We start from the raw sequence: 17984 nt of genomic DNA, 5'->3' as shown, positions 1-17984 counted from the left end.
ATACCTCTAGCCACATAATCACTTGTTCTTTTCTGTCCGGTCAATGCCTAATGTTTGGGGCCTATACTTTATTGGCCTACAGTAAAATTGTTATTCAGTGACCGTCTAATATACCTCCAGCCACATAATCACTTGTTCTTTTCTGTCAGGTGAATGCATAATTTTTGGGGCCTGTACTCCACTGGCCTATAGTAAAATTGTTATCCACTGACCGTCTAATATACCTCCAGCCACATACCGTATTTTTCGCCCCATAAGACGCACTCCCCCCCCCCCAATGGGGGAAAAATGCCCCTGCGTCTTATGGGGCGAATGCTGACATTTTTTACATCGCAGGCTGCGATGTATGAGCGAGTGGGGAGGGACTGGGAGGAGGAGTTGGGGGCCGGCAATTGCGGCGGGGCGGTGCAGTCATTGTACCCGCCGCTTCAGTGCTGCACTATACAAATATAAAATGTCTCATTCAATTAAAAGTGATTAAACATGCCCCCCCACTTTTAATATTACCGTACACCCTAACAGCTTCTGTAGAATGCAGGCAGGCAGGCCAGGCGGGCGGCAGCGTAACTTCCTGATGTCACGTGCCTGCGCCGCCTACTTTATGAATGAAGCAGGCGGCGCAGGCATGTGACGTCAGTGAGTGATGCGCCGGCCGCCCGGCCTGCCTGCCTGCGTTGTACAGAAGCTGTTAGGATGTACGGTAATATTAGGAGTGAGTGTTTAATCACTTTTAATTGAATGAGACATTTTATATTTGTATACTGCAGCACTGGAGCGGTGTGGGGGGGGGAATCTGTGGATGACAGTTTTATGGGGGACATCTGTAGATGGCACTGTTAAGGGCTGGGGGGTCTGTGGATGGCACTGTTATGGGGTGGGCGGGTCTGTGGATGGCACATATATAACAGTGCCACCCACAGATCCCCCATAACAGTGCCACCCACAGATCCCCCATAACAGTGCCACCCACAGATCCCCCATTACAGTGTCATCCACAGATCCCCCATGTAACAGTGTCAGCCACGGATCCCCCTGTAACAGTGTCAGCCACAGATCCCCCCTGTAACAGTGTCAGCCACAGATCCCCCCTGTAACAGTGTCAGCCACAGATCCCCCTGTAACAGTGTCCGTCACAGATCCCCCCATAACCGTGTCCGTCACAGATCCCCCCATAACAGTGCATCATCCACAGATCCCCCCATAACAGTGCGTCATCCACAGATCCCCCATAACAGTGCGTCATCCACAGATCCCCCATAACAGTGCCATCCCCAGATCCCCCCATAACAGTGTCCTTCACAGATCCCCCATAATAGTGCCATCCACAGATCCCCAGATCCTCTTTTGGGCCGGTGCGTCTTATAGGGCGAAAAATACAGTAATCACTTGTTCTTTTCTGTCAGGTAAATGCATAATTTTTGGGGCCTATACTTCACTGTCCTGCAGTAAAATTGTTATTCAGTGACCGCCTAATGTACCTCCAGCCACATATTCACCTGTTCTTTTTTGTCTGGTAAATGCCTAATGTTCGAGGCCTGTACTCTACTGGCCTGCAGTAAAATTGTTATTCACTGATCGCATAATATACCTCTAGCCACATAATCACTTGTTCTTTTCTGTCGGTAAATGCCTAATGTTTGGGGCCTATACTCCACTGGCCTGCAGAAAAATTGTTATCCACGACCGCCTAATATGCCTCCAGCCACATAATCACTTGTTCTTTTCTGTCCAGTGAATGCATAATTTTTGGGGACTGTTCTCCACTGGCCTACAGTAAAATTGTTATCCACTGACTGCCTAATATACCTCCAGCCACATAATCACTTGTTCTTTTCTGTCAGGTGAATGCCTAATTTTTGGGGCCCATACCCCCGTGGCCTAAAATAAAAAATTTCTAGGCTCCATCAGGGCACATTTTTGAGGGTTTCCCTTTAAAGAGGACCTTTCACTAGTGTACAAACTAAAAACTAACTATATCAGTGGGCAAATCGGCGCCCAGGGGTCCCCCTGCACTTACTAGTATGTCTGGGCGCCGCTCCGTTCGCCCAGTATAGGCTCCGGTGTCTGCGCTCCCTCTGTTGTACTGGACTGATTTTTTGTATGAGGCGTGTCCCTTGCTGTAGCGCTGGCCAATCGCAGCGCACAGCTCATAGCCAGTTAAATCAGTAGTTAAAGCATTTTTTGGCTTGTATTAGTGGGGAAAAAAGAGATTTTTAGCCGTTGTGTGGTGAAGTGCTAAAATTACAGCCCTTTTTGTCGTGTATTAGTGGCAAAAGTAAAATATATTTGCCGTTCAGAGGTGCAGTTATATGTTCTAAAGCCTTTTGTGGCGAGTATTAGTGCAAAATGCAAAAAGATATTTGCCGTTCAGCGGTGCAGTTATATGGTATAAAGCCTTTTGTGGCGTGTATTAGTGCAGAAAGAAAAAATATATTTGCCGTTTAGCGGGGCAGTTATATGTTCTAAAGCCTTTTGTGGCGTTTATTAGTGCATAAAGAAAAAATATATTTGCCGTTCTTAGAAACATAGAATGTGTCGGCAGATAAGAACCATTTTGGCCCATCTAGTCTGCCCAATATACTAAATACTATGAATAGCCCTTGGCCCTATCTTATATGAAGGATGGCCTTATGCCTATCCCATGGATGCTTAAACTCCTTCACTGTATTTGCAGCTACCACTTCTGCAGGAAGGCTATTCCATGCATTCACTACTCTCTCAATAAAGTAATACTTCCTGATATTACTTTTAAACCTTTGCCCCTCTAATTTAAAACTATGTCCTCTTGTAGCAGTTTTTCTTCTTTTAAATTTTTCAGAGGTGCAGTTAAATGTTCTAAAGCCTTTTGTGGTGCGTATTAGTGCAAAAAGGTAAATATATTTGCCGTTCAGCGGTGCAGTTATATGTTCTAAAGCCTTTTGTGGGATGTATTAGTGGAAAAGAAAAAATATATTTACCGTTCAGCGGTGCAGTTATATGTTCTAAAGCCTTTTGTGGCATTTATTAGTGCATAAAGAAAAAATATATTTGCCGTTTAGAGGTGCAGTTATATGTTCTAAAGCCTTTTGTGGTGTGTATTAGTGCAAAAAGAAAAAATACATTTGCCATTCAGTGGTGCAGTTATATGTTCTAAAGCATTTTAAGGCGTGTATTAGTGGCAAAAGAAAAATATATTTGCCGTTCCGTGGTGCAGTTATATGTTCTAAAGCCCTTTTTTGTGTGTATTATTGGGGGAAGAAAATAACCGTTGTGTGGTGAAGTGAAAAAATTACAGAATTTTTAGGGGGGGGTTTAATTTCCCTTTTATTTATTTGATCTAACAGTATGTCAGACAGAGAAGTGCCTGGCTCTGCACAGGAAAGTGGCAGAGGCCAAAATGTTTCTGGTGCAGGCACAGGTCGGAGTAGGGTAAGGGGGCGTGGCATCAAGGGTCACAGCGAGAGGCCTGAGCTCCCAGTGTCATCTAGCAGTCGTGTCTTGACCAGTAACCCAGCGGTTCTTGAATAGTTGACTCAGTTATCCACTTTGTCCCAAGTGACATCAGACACCCTCAGCCAAGAGTCGGTGGGTTGGCCAGACACAACCCTTAGTTGGCATGGCCTGGGAGCAGGCCCCTGTGCCCTCACCTGTCCTAAACCTGCCTCTGTCCTTTGCTGTTCCCTGAGTGTCACGGCCATGCCCATGACCGTGACTCCTTTACCGCATGCGGTTGCCTGCGGTTTTGTATGGGCGTTCAACCACGGGTGAGGGCCGCTTGTCTGTGGCCTCACTTGTGGTTGCCGCGGGCAACCAGTGTTGTTTTTAGCAGCAGAGCAGCCTGAGCGTCGCTAGGTAGCTTGCTGCCCTGGCATGCGGTCACACCTAGCAACCTTTTGTTAGGTGTGTGTGTTGTGTGCACCTTGTGGTATGTTATTGTGTGCACTTTCCCTTTATGTATGTGTGTTTTCCCTTCTGTGTGTGTGTGATGTCACTGGGTGTGTCCAACCTTTGAGTGTGGCCACTTTGGCCTATATATACCCTCTCTCTAGCAGGGCTCAGTAGGTTGCTTCAGTCTTGCTAGCTGAGGCAGCCTCCTGTGCTTTCCATTCCTCTGTGAGAGCCACCACTGTGGTCATAGGTTTAAGTTCAGGTTTTATGTCTTATTAAGTTTATGCTTACCTGTATGTGTCATGTCTGGGTGATGGTCTGTTGGGATTTTCCTATGTTGGTTTGTGCAGCTAATGGTTCTGGATTCTCTGTGTCAGGGATCCAGTCAGCAAGGCTGTGGCAGGTTGGTTGAGCTACTTAGTTCACCTGCCATTTCCGTTAGTCTGTTTATGTTTCCCCTTTTTCCCAACAGCTTGGCCGTTGAGACTCCTGCTCCTCCGTGCCTAGGAGGAGTAGGTCGTCTTACCCTGACTCCTAGCGCAGGGACCGGACGGAGGGTGAGTTAGGGATCCGAGGTTCCTGCGCATGGGTCCTCCTACCTTTAAGGTCGGCCCATGCAGTTAGGAGTTAGGGTCAGGGTAGGGACGCTGTTAGGAGGTGACCTGCTCCCTATCCTGTTCTCCTGGGTCAAGCAGCCATACCATCACCTGGCTGCACACGGCTGAGGATTTCCCCCATCCTCAGCCGTGACACTGAGCCACAGAAGTATTGTATGCTGTGGGCTCAGCTCCACTATACAGTGAGGACGAGCTACTACAAGACAGTCAGCAGCTACTGGAAAGCCAAGTTGTGGAGGAGACATTCGCCGCTTCCTCAACTGGGCGGGCAAGTAGTGATGAGGAGAGTGGCGTCGGAGTTGGTGTTGCAAGCGGTCAGACTACTGACCCAGAGACAGTTGACGAGAACATCAGTGACATGCAGACAGTACTCGATGATGATGATGTACCTGATCGCACATGGGAGTTGGGTGACAAAGGGGCTTCATCATCATCATTAGAAGAGGGTGACAGCTTGCCTGTTAGAAAGCGGCGGAGCCAGCAAGTCGCTAGTGTGGCCGGGAGTCAGCAGGGTGGCAGCAGTCGGTAGCAAAATGTGCCCGGGGTAGACCACCTGCCCGGGAAGTAGGGCTGCAGGGGTTCACGGAAGCAGTAGTAGTAGCAGTCAGTCAGTGCGAACTGTTGGGGGATAAATCAGCAATCGATCACCGAAGCAATTGCCAAGAGACAACAGTATGAGTGCATGCATCCAAAGGTGCAGAAGCTGAACATGCTCCTGTCCAAGTTGTTGGTGCTGCATTCCCTCCCTTTCCAAGTGGTGGACTCTGCACCTTTCATAGAACTGATGGCTTGTGCCAAGCCGAGGTGGAGAGTCCCAAGCCGTCATTTCTTTGCGAAAAAGGCAGTACCAGCCCTGCACAAATATGTCGAACAGAAGGTGGGCCAGTTCTGTCAGTGTCTGCCAAAGTGCATGGCAGCGCCGACAAGTGGCAGGGACAGTATATGCCATTTACGGCCCACTGGGTGAATGCGGTTCCTGCACAGCCACACCAGCAACTTGGCCAGGTCACGCCGCTTCCGCCATCACATTGTCACGCCATTGGTCCTGCGACAATGTCCGCCTCTGCGGCCTCATCCTTCACCGTGTCCTCAGCCTCCACTGCAGGGACAATTAACAGTGCTCCTCCATCATACCACATGTGCAGGGCACGGCGGTGTCAGGCTGTTGTACACCTTGTTTGCCTGGGTGAACGGAGTCACACAAGAGAGGGACTTCTCTGTTTACTTTATCAAGAAATCGAATCCTGGCTTTCTCTTCGACAACTGAAAATCGGAACCATGGTGACCGACAACGCAGCACGCGTCAAGGAGGGCTGAGCCATGTGCCCTGCATAGCACATGTGTTTAATCTGGTTGTCAAGCAGTTCCTGAAGTCTTCCACCTATCTGCAAGACATCCTAAAAATGGCCAGGAAACTTTGCATGCACTTCAGCCACTCGTACACCACAAAACATACCCTCCTTGAGCTGCAACGGCAGAACGGCATACCCCAACATAGGCTGATCTGCAACATTTCCACCCGTTGGAATTCCACCCTCCATATTTTGGACCGACTGCACAAACAGAGAAAGACCATAAATGATTTCCTGATAATCCAAGCAGACAAGAGTACTCCCCTGTGTGACTTCAATGTCAGCCAGTGGCAGCTCATGCGTGACACCTGCCATTTGCTCAGGCCCTTTGAGGAGGCCAAGTTGTTTGTCAGTCGTCAGGACTACGGGATGAGCTATGTCATTTCACTGCTTCATGTCCTGGAACAGATGCTGGTAAATCTGTCTGATCCCTGTGAGGCCTGAACTGGAGGAGGAGGAGGACATTGGAGCACAAGCAATGTTTAGCGAAATGGGTGGTTTTTCTACACAGGTGACAGGAGAGGAGGAGCAGGCAGAGGAGATACAGGGCAATGAGGAAGATGAGGCAGATAACCCAGACACATTGTGGCATTATGCAGTGGAGGTGGAGGCAGGGAGTCCCTCTGAGTCACTTGTGCAAATGGCCCGATGCATGCTCTCTAGCTTGCGAAGTGACAGCCAAATTATCACCATTCAGCAGAGGGATGACTTCTGGCTCTCCACCGTGTTGGACCCTCGCTACTGGTCCAAAATGGGGGCCTTTTCTACACCCACTGAGAGGGAGGACAAACTGAACTACTATAGAGACATCATATGTAGTTAGTTGGCCGCTGCCTATGTGCGCCATCGCCCATCCTCACGCAGGTCTGACCTAGGGGGCCCTCTGCGCTCATGTTCCTCTGCCATGGCTGCTGGAGGGATGTGGGGGGCAGGAGCAGTACCAGCTCCATCAGCATCAACTTAAGTCTAGAGTCACTGATTTTCTTCACCCGCCTACTGAAGAAACTACTCACCAGCAGCAGCAAGTAGACATAAAGCGGAACCTGAACAAGCAGGTGGTGGCATACTTGGACAGCACTCTGCCATCCCAAGTTGAAGATCCGCTGGACTACTGGGCAGCAAAACTGGATTTGTTGCCACAACTGGCACAGTTCGCCCTGGAATAGCTTTCCTGCCCGGCCAGTAGTTTGGCATCTAAGCAGGTGTTTAGTGCAGTGGGGGCCATAGTTACCCCAAAAACTCGCCTGTCCACCCAAAATGTGGAGAGACTGACCTTTGTCAAGATGAATCACCTGTGGAACACCCAGTATTTCCACCCACCAATGGCTGATGCATCAGACTAGATCATCCATGGTGCCACACCAATACTTTGACAAAAGAGACCGATTTCTTCTGGCTACCTGCCTCAGCGACTATTCTGAAGCTGTCACCCGCCTAATGCCTCACATCTGATGCCAAGTGCTCCTTCTTTTACCCACCATCTTCAGCGGGTACTGGCATTGCCACCCATCTCCACACATGTCACCTTGCCTCTCTGTGGCCTCCTGATGCTGCTGCCACCGCCATACTATGTCACTTTGCCACTCTGTGGTCTCCTCATGCTGCTGCCAACTCCACACTATGTCACCTTGCCACTCTCTGGTCTCCTCATGCTGCTGCCACCTCCACACTATGTCACCTTGCCACTCTGTGGTCTTCTGATGCTGCTGCCACTTCCACATTGTCATTGTGCCACTCTGTGGCCTCCTGATGCTGCTGCCACCTCCAGACTTTGTCATTGGGTCACTCTGTGGTCTAATCATGCTGCTTTAAACTCACCATTTTGTCATAGGGCCACTCTGTGGACTTCTTATGCTGTTCCCACCCTCTTCACTTCATGACTGGGCCACTATTTTGACTTTCGCCCTGACTGACATCATCATTTATTTGACCCTTCCTCTAATCTTTGAGAAGGAAGTTAAAATGAGAGACACAACGGGTCCTGTCTGTGTAGCAGCTGTAAGGCCTGTATGGTCCCATCAGAATCGGCTTGTGATTTGGTAGCCAAAAGCAGGAGTGGGTACAAAACATAGACGACATGCAAATGCTCTTTTTACATATCATCTCTGTTTTGGATTCACTTCAGTTTTTTTTGGCATTAGCAAAACTGATGGATTACTGACCAAATGCTGACTGAGTTAAGGCTGATGCTCAACAGACAGGATCCGTTTTTTGGGGGATTATTGTTCTGACGGATCAGAGGAAGGGTAAAATAATCACTGACGAGTTTTGGCGCGTTCTGAACGGATGCAAACGTCTGCATTATAGGAGCGGATCCGTCTGATGAAACATCAGACGGACCCGCTCCGAACGCTAGTGTGAAAGTAGCCTTACAGTATAATTTCACTATCCATAGCAGACTCCCTATGCATGTTACTGCAAGGAACAGTGTTTTACACCATTATAGAGGCTCTCTGCAGCCAGGAAATAGCATTTTTTTAAATGTGGTTCGCCGTGAATAAAGTTGGATTGAACCAATTTTTTTAAAAAAATTTGGCAAACCGGCAGAATTTCATTTTTGCAAAATTTGCTCGTCTTTAGTAGCAGCACTATTTTTCTATCCATTCGAATGGTAGTTTTTCGCTTTCTCCCACGTCTTTCAGATTGTGGTTGCGATTTTAAAGCATTTGCGATCATTTTAGCTGAGCAGCCTATCATTTTCTGCACTTCTTTATATGTTTTCCCCTCTCCAATCAACTTTTTAATCAAGGTACACTGTTCTTCTGAACAATGTCTGGAACAACCCATGTTCCTCAGAATTTCTGAGATAAATGCACTGTAACCAGCATGTACAACATTTGCTGCCTTCCTTCCTTAAAAAAGGGCAATAATTGCCACCTGTTTTGCAAAGAATGAATGACCTCACTCACTGAACTCCACACTGCTATTATTTTGAACACGCCCCTTTCAATAAGTGATTGAATTACAGAGAATCAGCAGCATGCATGTCATGACTGTTGGGTCTGTTAGGTTTCTATTACTCTACTACACCTGCTAGTAAATTATTTGCCATGTAGAAATATAATCAGTGATTGATCAGGTTAGTGATGTCTGACTGCTATTATTTTGAACACAGCTGTATAAATACAGTCAAGTCACATTATTATGATTACTTCCTTCTTTTGATGTGGGCTGCATGTAGCTCATTAAGGAAGTCAAGGTGTGCGATAGGCTGTCTGCACACATATCCTTCATTTCTCTCATGGGTAAAAGAGACGATTTATCAGAGTTGCAAAAATGGATGATTATTGCCTTTCAGACCAAGGGTGACAGTATCTCTGAAACTACGCAGTTTGTCAACTGTTTGTTTCTGCTTTGGTGAAAGTGTATTGTGAGTGGACAAATTTAACCATTGCAAATAAAAAACTTGGAAACTTCAGAGCAGCACATGCCATTTATATGAGAGGTAAACGTTGCCTACAAAGGTACACAAGGAAAGACTGACATGCTACAGTGTAGTATCTCACCGCCAAAATGAACCAGGGGCTACCAGATGTGTGCCTAAAACAACAGTTTGTGAACCCTACTGCTTATGGGGCTCCAAAGCAGACGGATGGTCATTGCACCTCTGTTAAAGTTGCCTTGGCAGAAAAGGCTTCAATTTTCGCTTTAGTATCAGAATTGGATCTTCACTGATTGGCAAAGGGTTGACTTCTCCAATGAGTTACGTTTTATGCTTCATTGAACAAATGGATTTTGAAATGCCAGGTGAGAAATTTCAAAGAACAAACACCCTTCAACTATTGCTGGAAGAACACAAGCTGGTGGTGGCAGACTTATGGTTTGAGGAATGTTTTTGTGGTATTGTGATGGCCCACTCATCCATGTGGAAGTCACTCTGGGTATAAATCTATCCTTACAGATCATGTACACCCATACATGCTGATTGTATTCCATGAGGTGGAATCTTCTAGAAAGACAATGCAAAATGTCAGACAGTTGGAAAAGCATGAACTCCCCAGACTTGACCTCAACTGAGCATCTGTGGAACCACCTTGATCGACATGTTCACTCCATGCATCCTCCCGCATGCAACCTCAATCAGCTGTGGGATGCACTGCAGTCAGCATGGCTCCAGATACCTGTGACAACCTACCAGGACCTTGCTGTCTGTTCTGCAAATGGCAGTTACTCTGGATATTAGCTTGTGGTCATAATAATGCGACTAAACTTTGTACATCAAAAGGAAAACAAAGAGATATCTTACATGATCTATTAATATCCAGGACTGTGATAAAGAGCATCCTCTACATCTAGAGAAAGGAAGATTTCTAGATCAACATAGAAGGGGATACTTTAAGGCTGTATTAGACAGCCTGATGTGCCAGATGACTGTCGGAAGGTAAGCGTTTCCTCCAGGCAATTGCCTGCTCGCTAGCAGAGTAGACCACTGCTAATTTCATGCAGTGATCTGTCCCACAGCATGGAGAGGAGCGATGGCTATGCCATCGCTCCTCCCCATGCTGTACAGTGGTTTGTCAGTGGAAGATCGTGATCTGCCGCCTGCAAACTATTATTTTCTAACATGTCCAAAGATTTAGATTGCCCGATGATTGAGAATTCATCTGCTGAAAAATCTGGCTTTATAGTAAGAGATTTCCTGTAAGAGCAGTGAGAGTATGCTAATTTGCTGGAGGTGGTTGTGATGGTGAACTCACTAAAAGCGTTCAAGAGGATCCTGGATGCCTTTCTTGAGTATGATAATGGAACGTGCCGGAACACAGGGGGAAGTGAGTGTAGTGGTGGTGAGCCGATGGGTGTAGTAGTTCATTTATTCACGGTTAAGTTGTCCCCTGGGCCAGCATGCTGGATAGGAAGACAGCACTAAATCCTCCGGGGCACTCTCGGTTGCAGGGAACACCAGCCAGATGGAAGTTGAGGTTCCCTTGATGGTGGTGTTTAGGGTGCTTTGGTGGCTGGGCCCCTGTGTTGTAGTTTGTGATGTCAGCACCGTAAGGTGCAATTAAGAGATGGAGCAGAAGAATGAGGAATGAGGAATGAGGCAGTAGTTAAACCAAACAGGAACTTTACTTGTCAGATGTAGTAATCCAATATCATCACTTTGTCTTGCATACAGATGGCAAAAAAATTATAAAGCTACAAATCCAAATTAGCAGGCTCCTTGAGGTGAAGTGTATAGGTCAGCTCCAGCTCACTTTAGTACAGGTAATATTCTTACTTGTACTTTGTTCCTGATCTTGCTTTTGTTACTCAGCCTTTCAATAGTAGTTTAGATCCTCTGTAAGTATTCTGACAGATGGCCTTTTTGTCCTTGTTTATGGTGGGCAGCTTGTAGCTTAGAAACTCTCCACCTAATGCAAAGGTGACTAAAACCTGATGAACGGCAGTTATCTTCCCTTGCCAATAGTCTATAATTCAGTAATCCAGCAACCCAAGGGCGATCACACTCACGGCAGGCAAACTCTCTGCTTCATTATTTAAAAGTGATAATTGACTTTATACCCCAAGCAGCCTATCATTTTCTGCACTTTTTTATATGTTTTCCCCTCTCCAATCAACCCTGTCTCCTCTCCTTCCTCCCATATCCTAATATCCCTCTAACTTCATGTGGTTGCGTTATATAAATGGTGTCATGTGACCTCTAGTGGTGGAAGTTTGTAATGCATGTTACCAGCCTGTAATATGGATTCAGCAGCATAGACAAATGAATAGTGAAAAATGACATCATAATATATATAACAATTTGGAGCGGACCATACACACACATGTAAGACACTACAATAACATTACATGGTGCCCATGTTTATGAAGGTGAAGGCAACCCAGTGAATGAAATGTCACCTGAACTGTGGAATGTTACATTCTCGCACTCTGCTTGCTGGGAAAAGATACAGGGACAAAATATGAAGCATCACAGAGTCACATGCAGCAGGAATATCCAACCTACGGCCCTCCAGCTGTAGCAAAACTACAACTCCCAACATGCACTGATTACTGTAGGCTGTCCGGGCATGATGGAAGTTGTAGTTTAGCTACAGCTGGAGGTTGGACATCCCTGACATTTGGGGTGCAGTCAATTGACTGGAAAACAAAGGGCAAAAAAGGAGCTTTTTTTGTGAGCGCATATATGTTTATATGAGACATGTTTTCAAAAACATTGATAACCACTTTAATTTAAAACTCATATCAAAATCCTATTTAAAATTGAATTGAAAAACATTTACCAGTATTTCTTGCAACACTTGGTTTACTTTGTGCTTTTGTCTTTTCAGCTCTGTCTTTGATCACTGACATTCGGGCAGACAAAATAGATCAGAAAAGCATCACGCTATCATGGCAGGAACCGACTTTCCCATTCATCAACAATACAGAGTATGAGATCAAGTACTATGAAAAGGTAATTTGTCACTTGTTCATTTTTAGTTATTAGTAGTAAAATTTGATGTTAACGGCTGAACTGGAAAGAGAACAGAAAAGCAAACCATGAGGGCTATTTTCAGACATTGTCAAGGAGAACCTAAACATTCTTTTCCTATGTGCCAGAACAATTGAAATAACACATTATATACAGTAGTCATGCAATAATAACGCAACCCAACACATATACATACAGTCAGGTCCATAAATATTGGTACATGGACACAATTCTAACATTTTTGGCTCTATACACCACCACAATGGATTTGAAATTAAACGAACAAGATGTGCTTTAACTGTAAGCTTTAATTTGAGGGTATTTACATCCAAATCAGGTGAATGATGCAGGAATTACAACAGTTTGCATATGTGCCTCCCACTTGTTAAGGGACCAAAAGTATTGGGACAATTGGCTTCTCAGCTGTTCCATGGCCAGGTGTGTGTTATTCCCTCACTATCCCAATTACAAAGAGCAGAGTTCATTTCAAGTGTGCTATTTGCATTTGGAATCTGTTGCTGTCAACTCTCAAGATGAGATCTAAAGAGCTGACTCTATCAGTGAAGCAAGCCATGATTAGGCTGAAAAAACAACACAAATCCATCAGAAATAGCAAAAACACTAGGCCTGGCCAAAACAACTGTTTGGAACATTTTCAAAAAGAAGAAACGCATCGGTGAGCTCAGCAACACCAAAAGACCCGTAAGACCACAGAAAACAACTGTGGTGGATGAACGAATAATTTTTTCCCTGGTGAAGAAAACACCCTTCACAACAGTTGACCAGATCAAGAACACTCTTCAGGAGGTAGGTGTATGTGTGTCAAAGTCAACAATCAAGAGAAGACTTCACCAAAGTGAATAGAGAGGGTTCACCACAAGATGTAAACCATTGGTGAGCCTCAAAAACAGGAAGGCCAGATTAGAGTTTGGCAAACGACATCTACAAAGCCTTCACAGTTCTGAAACAACATCCTATGGACAGATGAGACCAAGATCAACTTGTACCAGAGTGATGGGAAGAAAAGAGTATAGAGAATGAAAAGGAACTGCTCATGATCCTAAGCATACCACCTCATCAGTGAAGCATGGTGGTGGTAGTGTCATGGCGTGGGCATGTATGGCTGCCAATGGAACTGGTTCTCTTGTATTTATTGATGATGTGACTGCTGACAAAAGCAGCAGGATGAATTCTGAAGTGTTTCGGGCAATATTATCTGCTCATATTCAGCCAAATGCTTCAGAACTCATTGGACAGCGCTTCACAGTGCAGATGGACAATGACCCAAAGCATACTGCAAAAGCAACCAAAGAGTTTTTTAAGGGAAAGAAGTGGAATGTTATGCAATGGCCAAGTCAATCACCTGACCTGAATCCGATTGAGCAGGAATTTCACTTGCTGAAGACAAAACTGAAGGGAAAATGCCCCAAGAACAAGCAGGAACTAAAGTCAGTTGCAGTAGAGGCCTTGCAGAACATCACCAGGGATGAAACCCAGCGTCTGGTGATGTCTATGATTTCCAGACTTCAGGCTGTAATTGACTGCAAAGGATTTGCAACCAAGTATTAAAAAGTGAAAGTTTGATTTATGATTATTATTCTGTCCCATTACTTTTGGCCCCTTAACAAGTGGGATGCACATATGCAAACTGTTGTAATTCCTACACTGGTCACCTGATTTGGATGTAGATACCCTCAAATTAAAGCTGACAGTCTGCAGTTAAAGCACATCTTGTTCGTTTCATTTCAAATCCATTGTGGTGGTGTACAGAGCAAAAAATGTTAGAATTGTGTCGATGTTCCAAAGTTTATGGACCTGACTGTAATTACCCAGTCATCAAAATATGGTTGTTGCATATCTGGTGCTGTGAAAAGGTTCTTTGTACTAAACTGAAGCCAGGCAATCACTTGGTGAAGAATGTGTATAGGCATAAAATTATGAAAAAAAGATATTTATTACAAGGTAATATTTAGAGATGAGCGAATTGAAGCTGAAGAAGTAGAATTTGGTCCGAATTTCAGGAAATATTCGAATTGCACCAAATCTGAATTTCCTTACGCTTCGTGGTAAAGAATCGCATCTTTTCCTAAAATGGCTGCTGCACATGTTAGGACATGGAGCAAGGAACTCTGGGAACGAAGGATCACCCACAATGCCATGCATGCAGCCAATCAGCAGCCAGCCAGCCCTGTGATGTCACAGCCTTATAAATAGCTTAAGCCATCTTGGATGCAGCCATTTTTCAGTGTACTTAGTGCAGGGAGAGACATTATCAGGTGCTAGGGACAGTGCTAGGAAAGACTTGAAAACTTATATTTTGCTCAATAGAAGTTCAGGGAAAGAGCATTATAAGTGTAGGGAAAAGATAGGGAGGAATTATTCCACAGTACTAAAGCAGAACAAGGTCCAATAGGGAAGGTTACAGCCTGGATAATATGAACAATCCTATTACACCTTGCTGCAGTGACTGGGAATCCAAAATGCCATTATACTGCTGCTAATTTGAGGTTTGCAATAGATGATACCTCTGTAATTCCAGCAAACCATTCTTTTTATTGGGGTCTTATTAGCCCTTGTGCAGTGCAGTTATAGATATGTTCTAAAGCCTTTTTTGTTGTGTATTAGCCGTTGTGTGTTGAAATGAGAAAATTACAGACCTTTTTGGAGTGTATTAGTGTCAAAAAAAAATTTATTTGACATTTAACGGCCACAGTTATATGTTCTGAAGCCTCTTTTTGGCGTGTATTAGTGGGGAAAAAGAAAATGGGCTTATCAGCTGTTGTGTAGTGAAGTGTGAAAATTACAGCCCTTTTTGACGTGCATTAGTGGCAAAACAAATAATTATTTGCTGTTCACGGCATCAGATATATGTTCTAAAGCCTTTTTTTGGTGTGTATTAGCAGGGCCGTCTTTACCAAGGGGCAAAAGGGCAGCTGCCCCGGGCCCAGTTGCTCCTAGGGAGCCCAAGGCAGCTGCCTCTTGAGCCCTGCTAGCCACTGCCCCGGGTGTCAGGCTGTCAGCTACACAGGGGGTGCTGCCATGCCATGCCTGCCGTCACTCCAGGCAGCGTACTGTGAGCTGTGATTCTCTAGGACCTTAGATGACATAATCACCATGTGACCAGTAACCTAGCAATATTACTGGTCACATGGCTATGAGGTCATCAAGGTCCTACCAGGAGTGTTGTGACAGAAGTTTGCCTTAACTGTGGAGCTTATTTTGTGAAGATTACATCAGAAAAAGGTGACAGGGGCTGTTATGCTAATATACTGTAAACTACTGTATAGTGGGGTGCTGTATACTGTGGGGGGCTGTATACTGTGGGGGCCTGTATACTTACATAGAAACATAGAAACATAGAAACATAGAAACATAGAATGTGTCGGCAGATAAGAACCATTTGGCCCATCTAGTCTGCCCAATATACTGAATACTATGGATAGCCCCCGGCCCTATCTTATATGAAGGATGGCCTTATGCCTATCCCATGCATGCTTAAACCCCTTCACTGTATTTGCAGCTACCACTTCTGCAGGAAGGCTATTCCATGCATCCACTACCCTCTCAGTAAAGTAATACTTCCTTATATTACTTTTAAACCTTTGCCCCTCTAATTTAAAACTGTGTCCTCTTGTGGTAGTTTTTCTTCTTTTAAATATGCTCTCTTCCTTTACCGAGTTGATTCCCTTTATGTATTTAAAAGTTTCTATCATATCCCCTCTGTCTCTTCTTTCTTCCAAGCTATACATATTAAGGTCCTTTAACCTTTCCTGGTAAGTTTTATCCTGCAATCCATGTACTAGTTTAGTAGCTCTTCTCTGAACTCTCTCTAGAGTATCTATATCCTTCTGGAGATATGGCCTCCAGTACTGCGCACAATACTCCAAGTGAGGTCTCACCAGTGTTCTGTACAGCGGCATAAGCACTTCACTCTTTCTACTGCTTATACCTCTCCCTATACATCCAAGCATTCTGCTGGCATTTCGTGCTGCTCTATTACATTGTCTTCCCACCTTTAAGTCTTCTGAAATAATTACTCCTAAATCCCTTTCCTCAGATACTGAGGTCAGGACTGTGTCAAATATTCTATATTCTGCCCTTGGGTTTTTACGCCCCAGGTGCATTATCTTGCACTTATCCACATTAAATTTCAGTTTACTGTGGGGGCCTGTATACTGTGGGGAGCTGTATAGTGTGGGGGGCTGTATAGTGTGGGGGGCCTGTATACTGTGGGGGGCCTGTATACTGTGGGGGGCTGTATAGTGTGGGGGCCTGTATAGTGTGGGGGCCTGTATACTTTGGGGGGCTGTATAGTGGGGGGCTGTATACTGTATATTGTGGAATGCTATACTGCTGTACTGTATACTGTGGGGGGCTGTATACTGTGGGGGCCTGTATACTGTTGGGGCCTGTATACTGTTGGGGCCTGTATAGTGTGGGGGCCTGTATACTGTGGGGGGCTGTATAGTGTGGGGGCCTGTATACTGTGGGGGGCTGTATAGTGTGGGGGGCCTGTATACTGTGGGGGCCTGTATACTGTGGGGGGCTGTATAGTGTGGGGGCCTGTATAGTGTGGAGGCCTGTATACTTTGGGGGGCTGTATAGTGGGGGGCTGTATACTGTATATTGTGGAATGCTATACTGCTGTACTGTATACTGTGGGGGGCTGTATACTGTGGGGGGCTGTATACTGTATATTGTGGAGTGCTATACTGCTGTACTGTATACTGTGGGAGGCTGTATACTGTGGGGGGCTGTATACTGTATACTGTGGGTGCTGTATATTGTGGAGTTCTATACTGCTGTACTGTATAGTGTAGGGGGCTGTATAGTGTGGGGTGCTGTATCGTATTTGCCATTCATGGCCGCAGTTATATGTTCTAAAGTCTTTTTTTGGCGTGTATTAGTGGGGAAAAAGAAAAAGGGCTTATTAGCCGTTGTGTGGTGAAGTGAGAAAATTAAAATCCTTTTTGGCGTGTATTAGTGGCAAAAAAAAACTTTATTTGCCATTCATGGCCGCAGTTATATGTTCTAAAGTCTTTTTTTGGTGTGTATTAGTGGGGGAAAAGAAAAAGGGCTTATTAGCCATTGTGTGGTGAAGTGAGAAAATTTAAGCCCTTTTTGGCATGTATTAGTGGCAAAAAAAAAGTATTATTTGCCGTTTACAGCCGCAGTTACATGTACTACAGGGAGTGCAGAATTATTAGGCAAATGAGTATTTTGACCACATCATCCTCTTTATGCATGTTGTCTTACTCCAAGCTGTATAGGCTCGAAAGCCTACTACCAATTAAGCATATTAGGTGATGTGCATCTCTGTAATGAGAAGGGGTGTGGTCTAATGACATCAACACCCTATATTAGGTGTGCATAATTATTAGGCAACTTCCTTTCCTTTGGCAAAATGGGTCAAAAGAAGGACTTGACAGGCTCAGAAAAGTCAAAAATAGTGAGATATCTTGCAGAGGGATGCAGCACTCTTAAAATTGCTAAGCTTCTGAAGCGTGATCATTGAACAATCAAGCGTTTCATTCAAAATAGTCAACAGGGTCGCAAGAAGCGTGTGGAAAAACCAAGGCGCAAAATAACTGCCCATGAACTGAGAAAAGACACCTCTCTGAACAGTGTCTGGGAGGCTGTGGTTGCTGCTGCACGCAATGTTGATGGTGAACAGATCAAAACACTGACAGAATCCATGGATGGCAGGCTTTTGAGTGTCCTTGCAAAGAAAGG

At 45.1% G+C, this 17984-nt stretch overlaps 1 protein-coding gene across 1 annotated transcript in view; it reads left to right on the top strand.

The window, feature by feature from the left end:
* EPHA10 (EPH receptor A10) overlaps positions 1-17984 on the top strand; it is a 762516-nt gene that overhangs the window by 467887 nt on the left and 276645 nt on the right. Inside the window, exon 5 of the mRNA XM_040424435.1 lies at positions 12109-12233. Within this exon, the coding sequence (XP_040280369.1) occupies positions 12109-12233 (125 nt within the window). The remainder of the gene's footprint in view (positions 1-12108; positions 12234-17984) is intronic.

The sequence above is a fragment of the Bufo bufo genome, chromosome 3 (genome assembly GCF_905171765.1).
Source record: "Bufo bufo chromosome 3, aBufBuf1.1, whole genome shotgun sequence".
NCBI classification, from domain to species: domain Eukaryota; kingdom Metazoa; phylum Chordata; class Amphibia; order Anura; family Bufonidae; genus Bufo; species Bufo bufo.
This window is presented reverse-complemented; position numbering and strand designations above follow the sequence as displayed.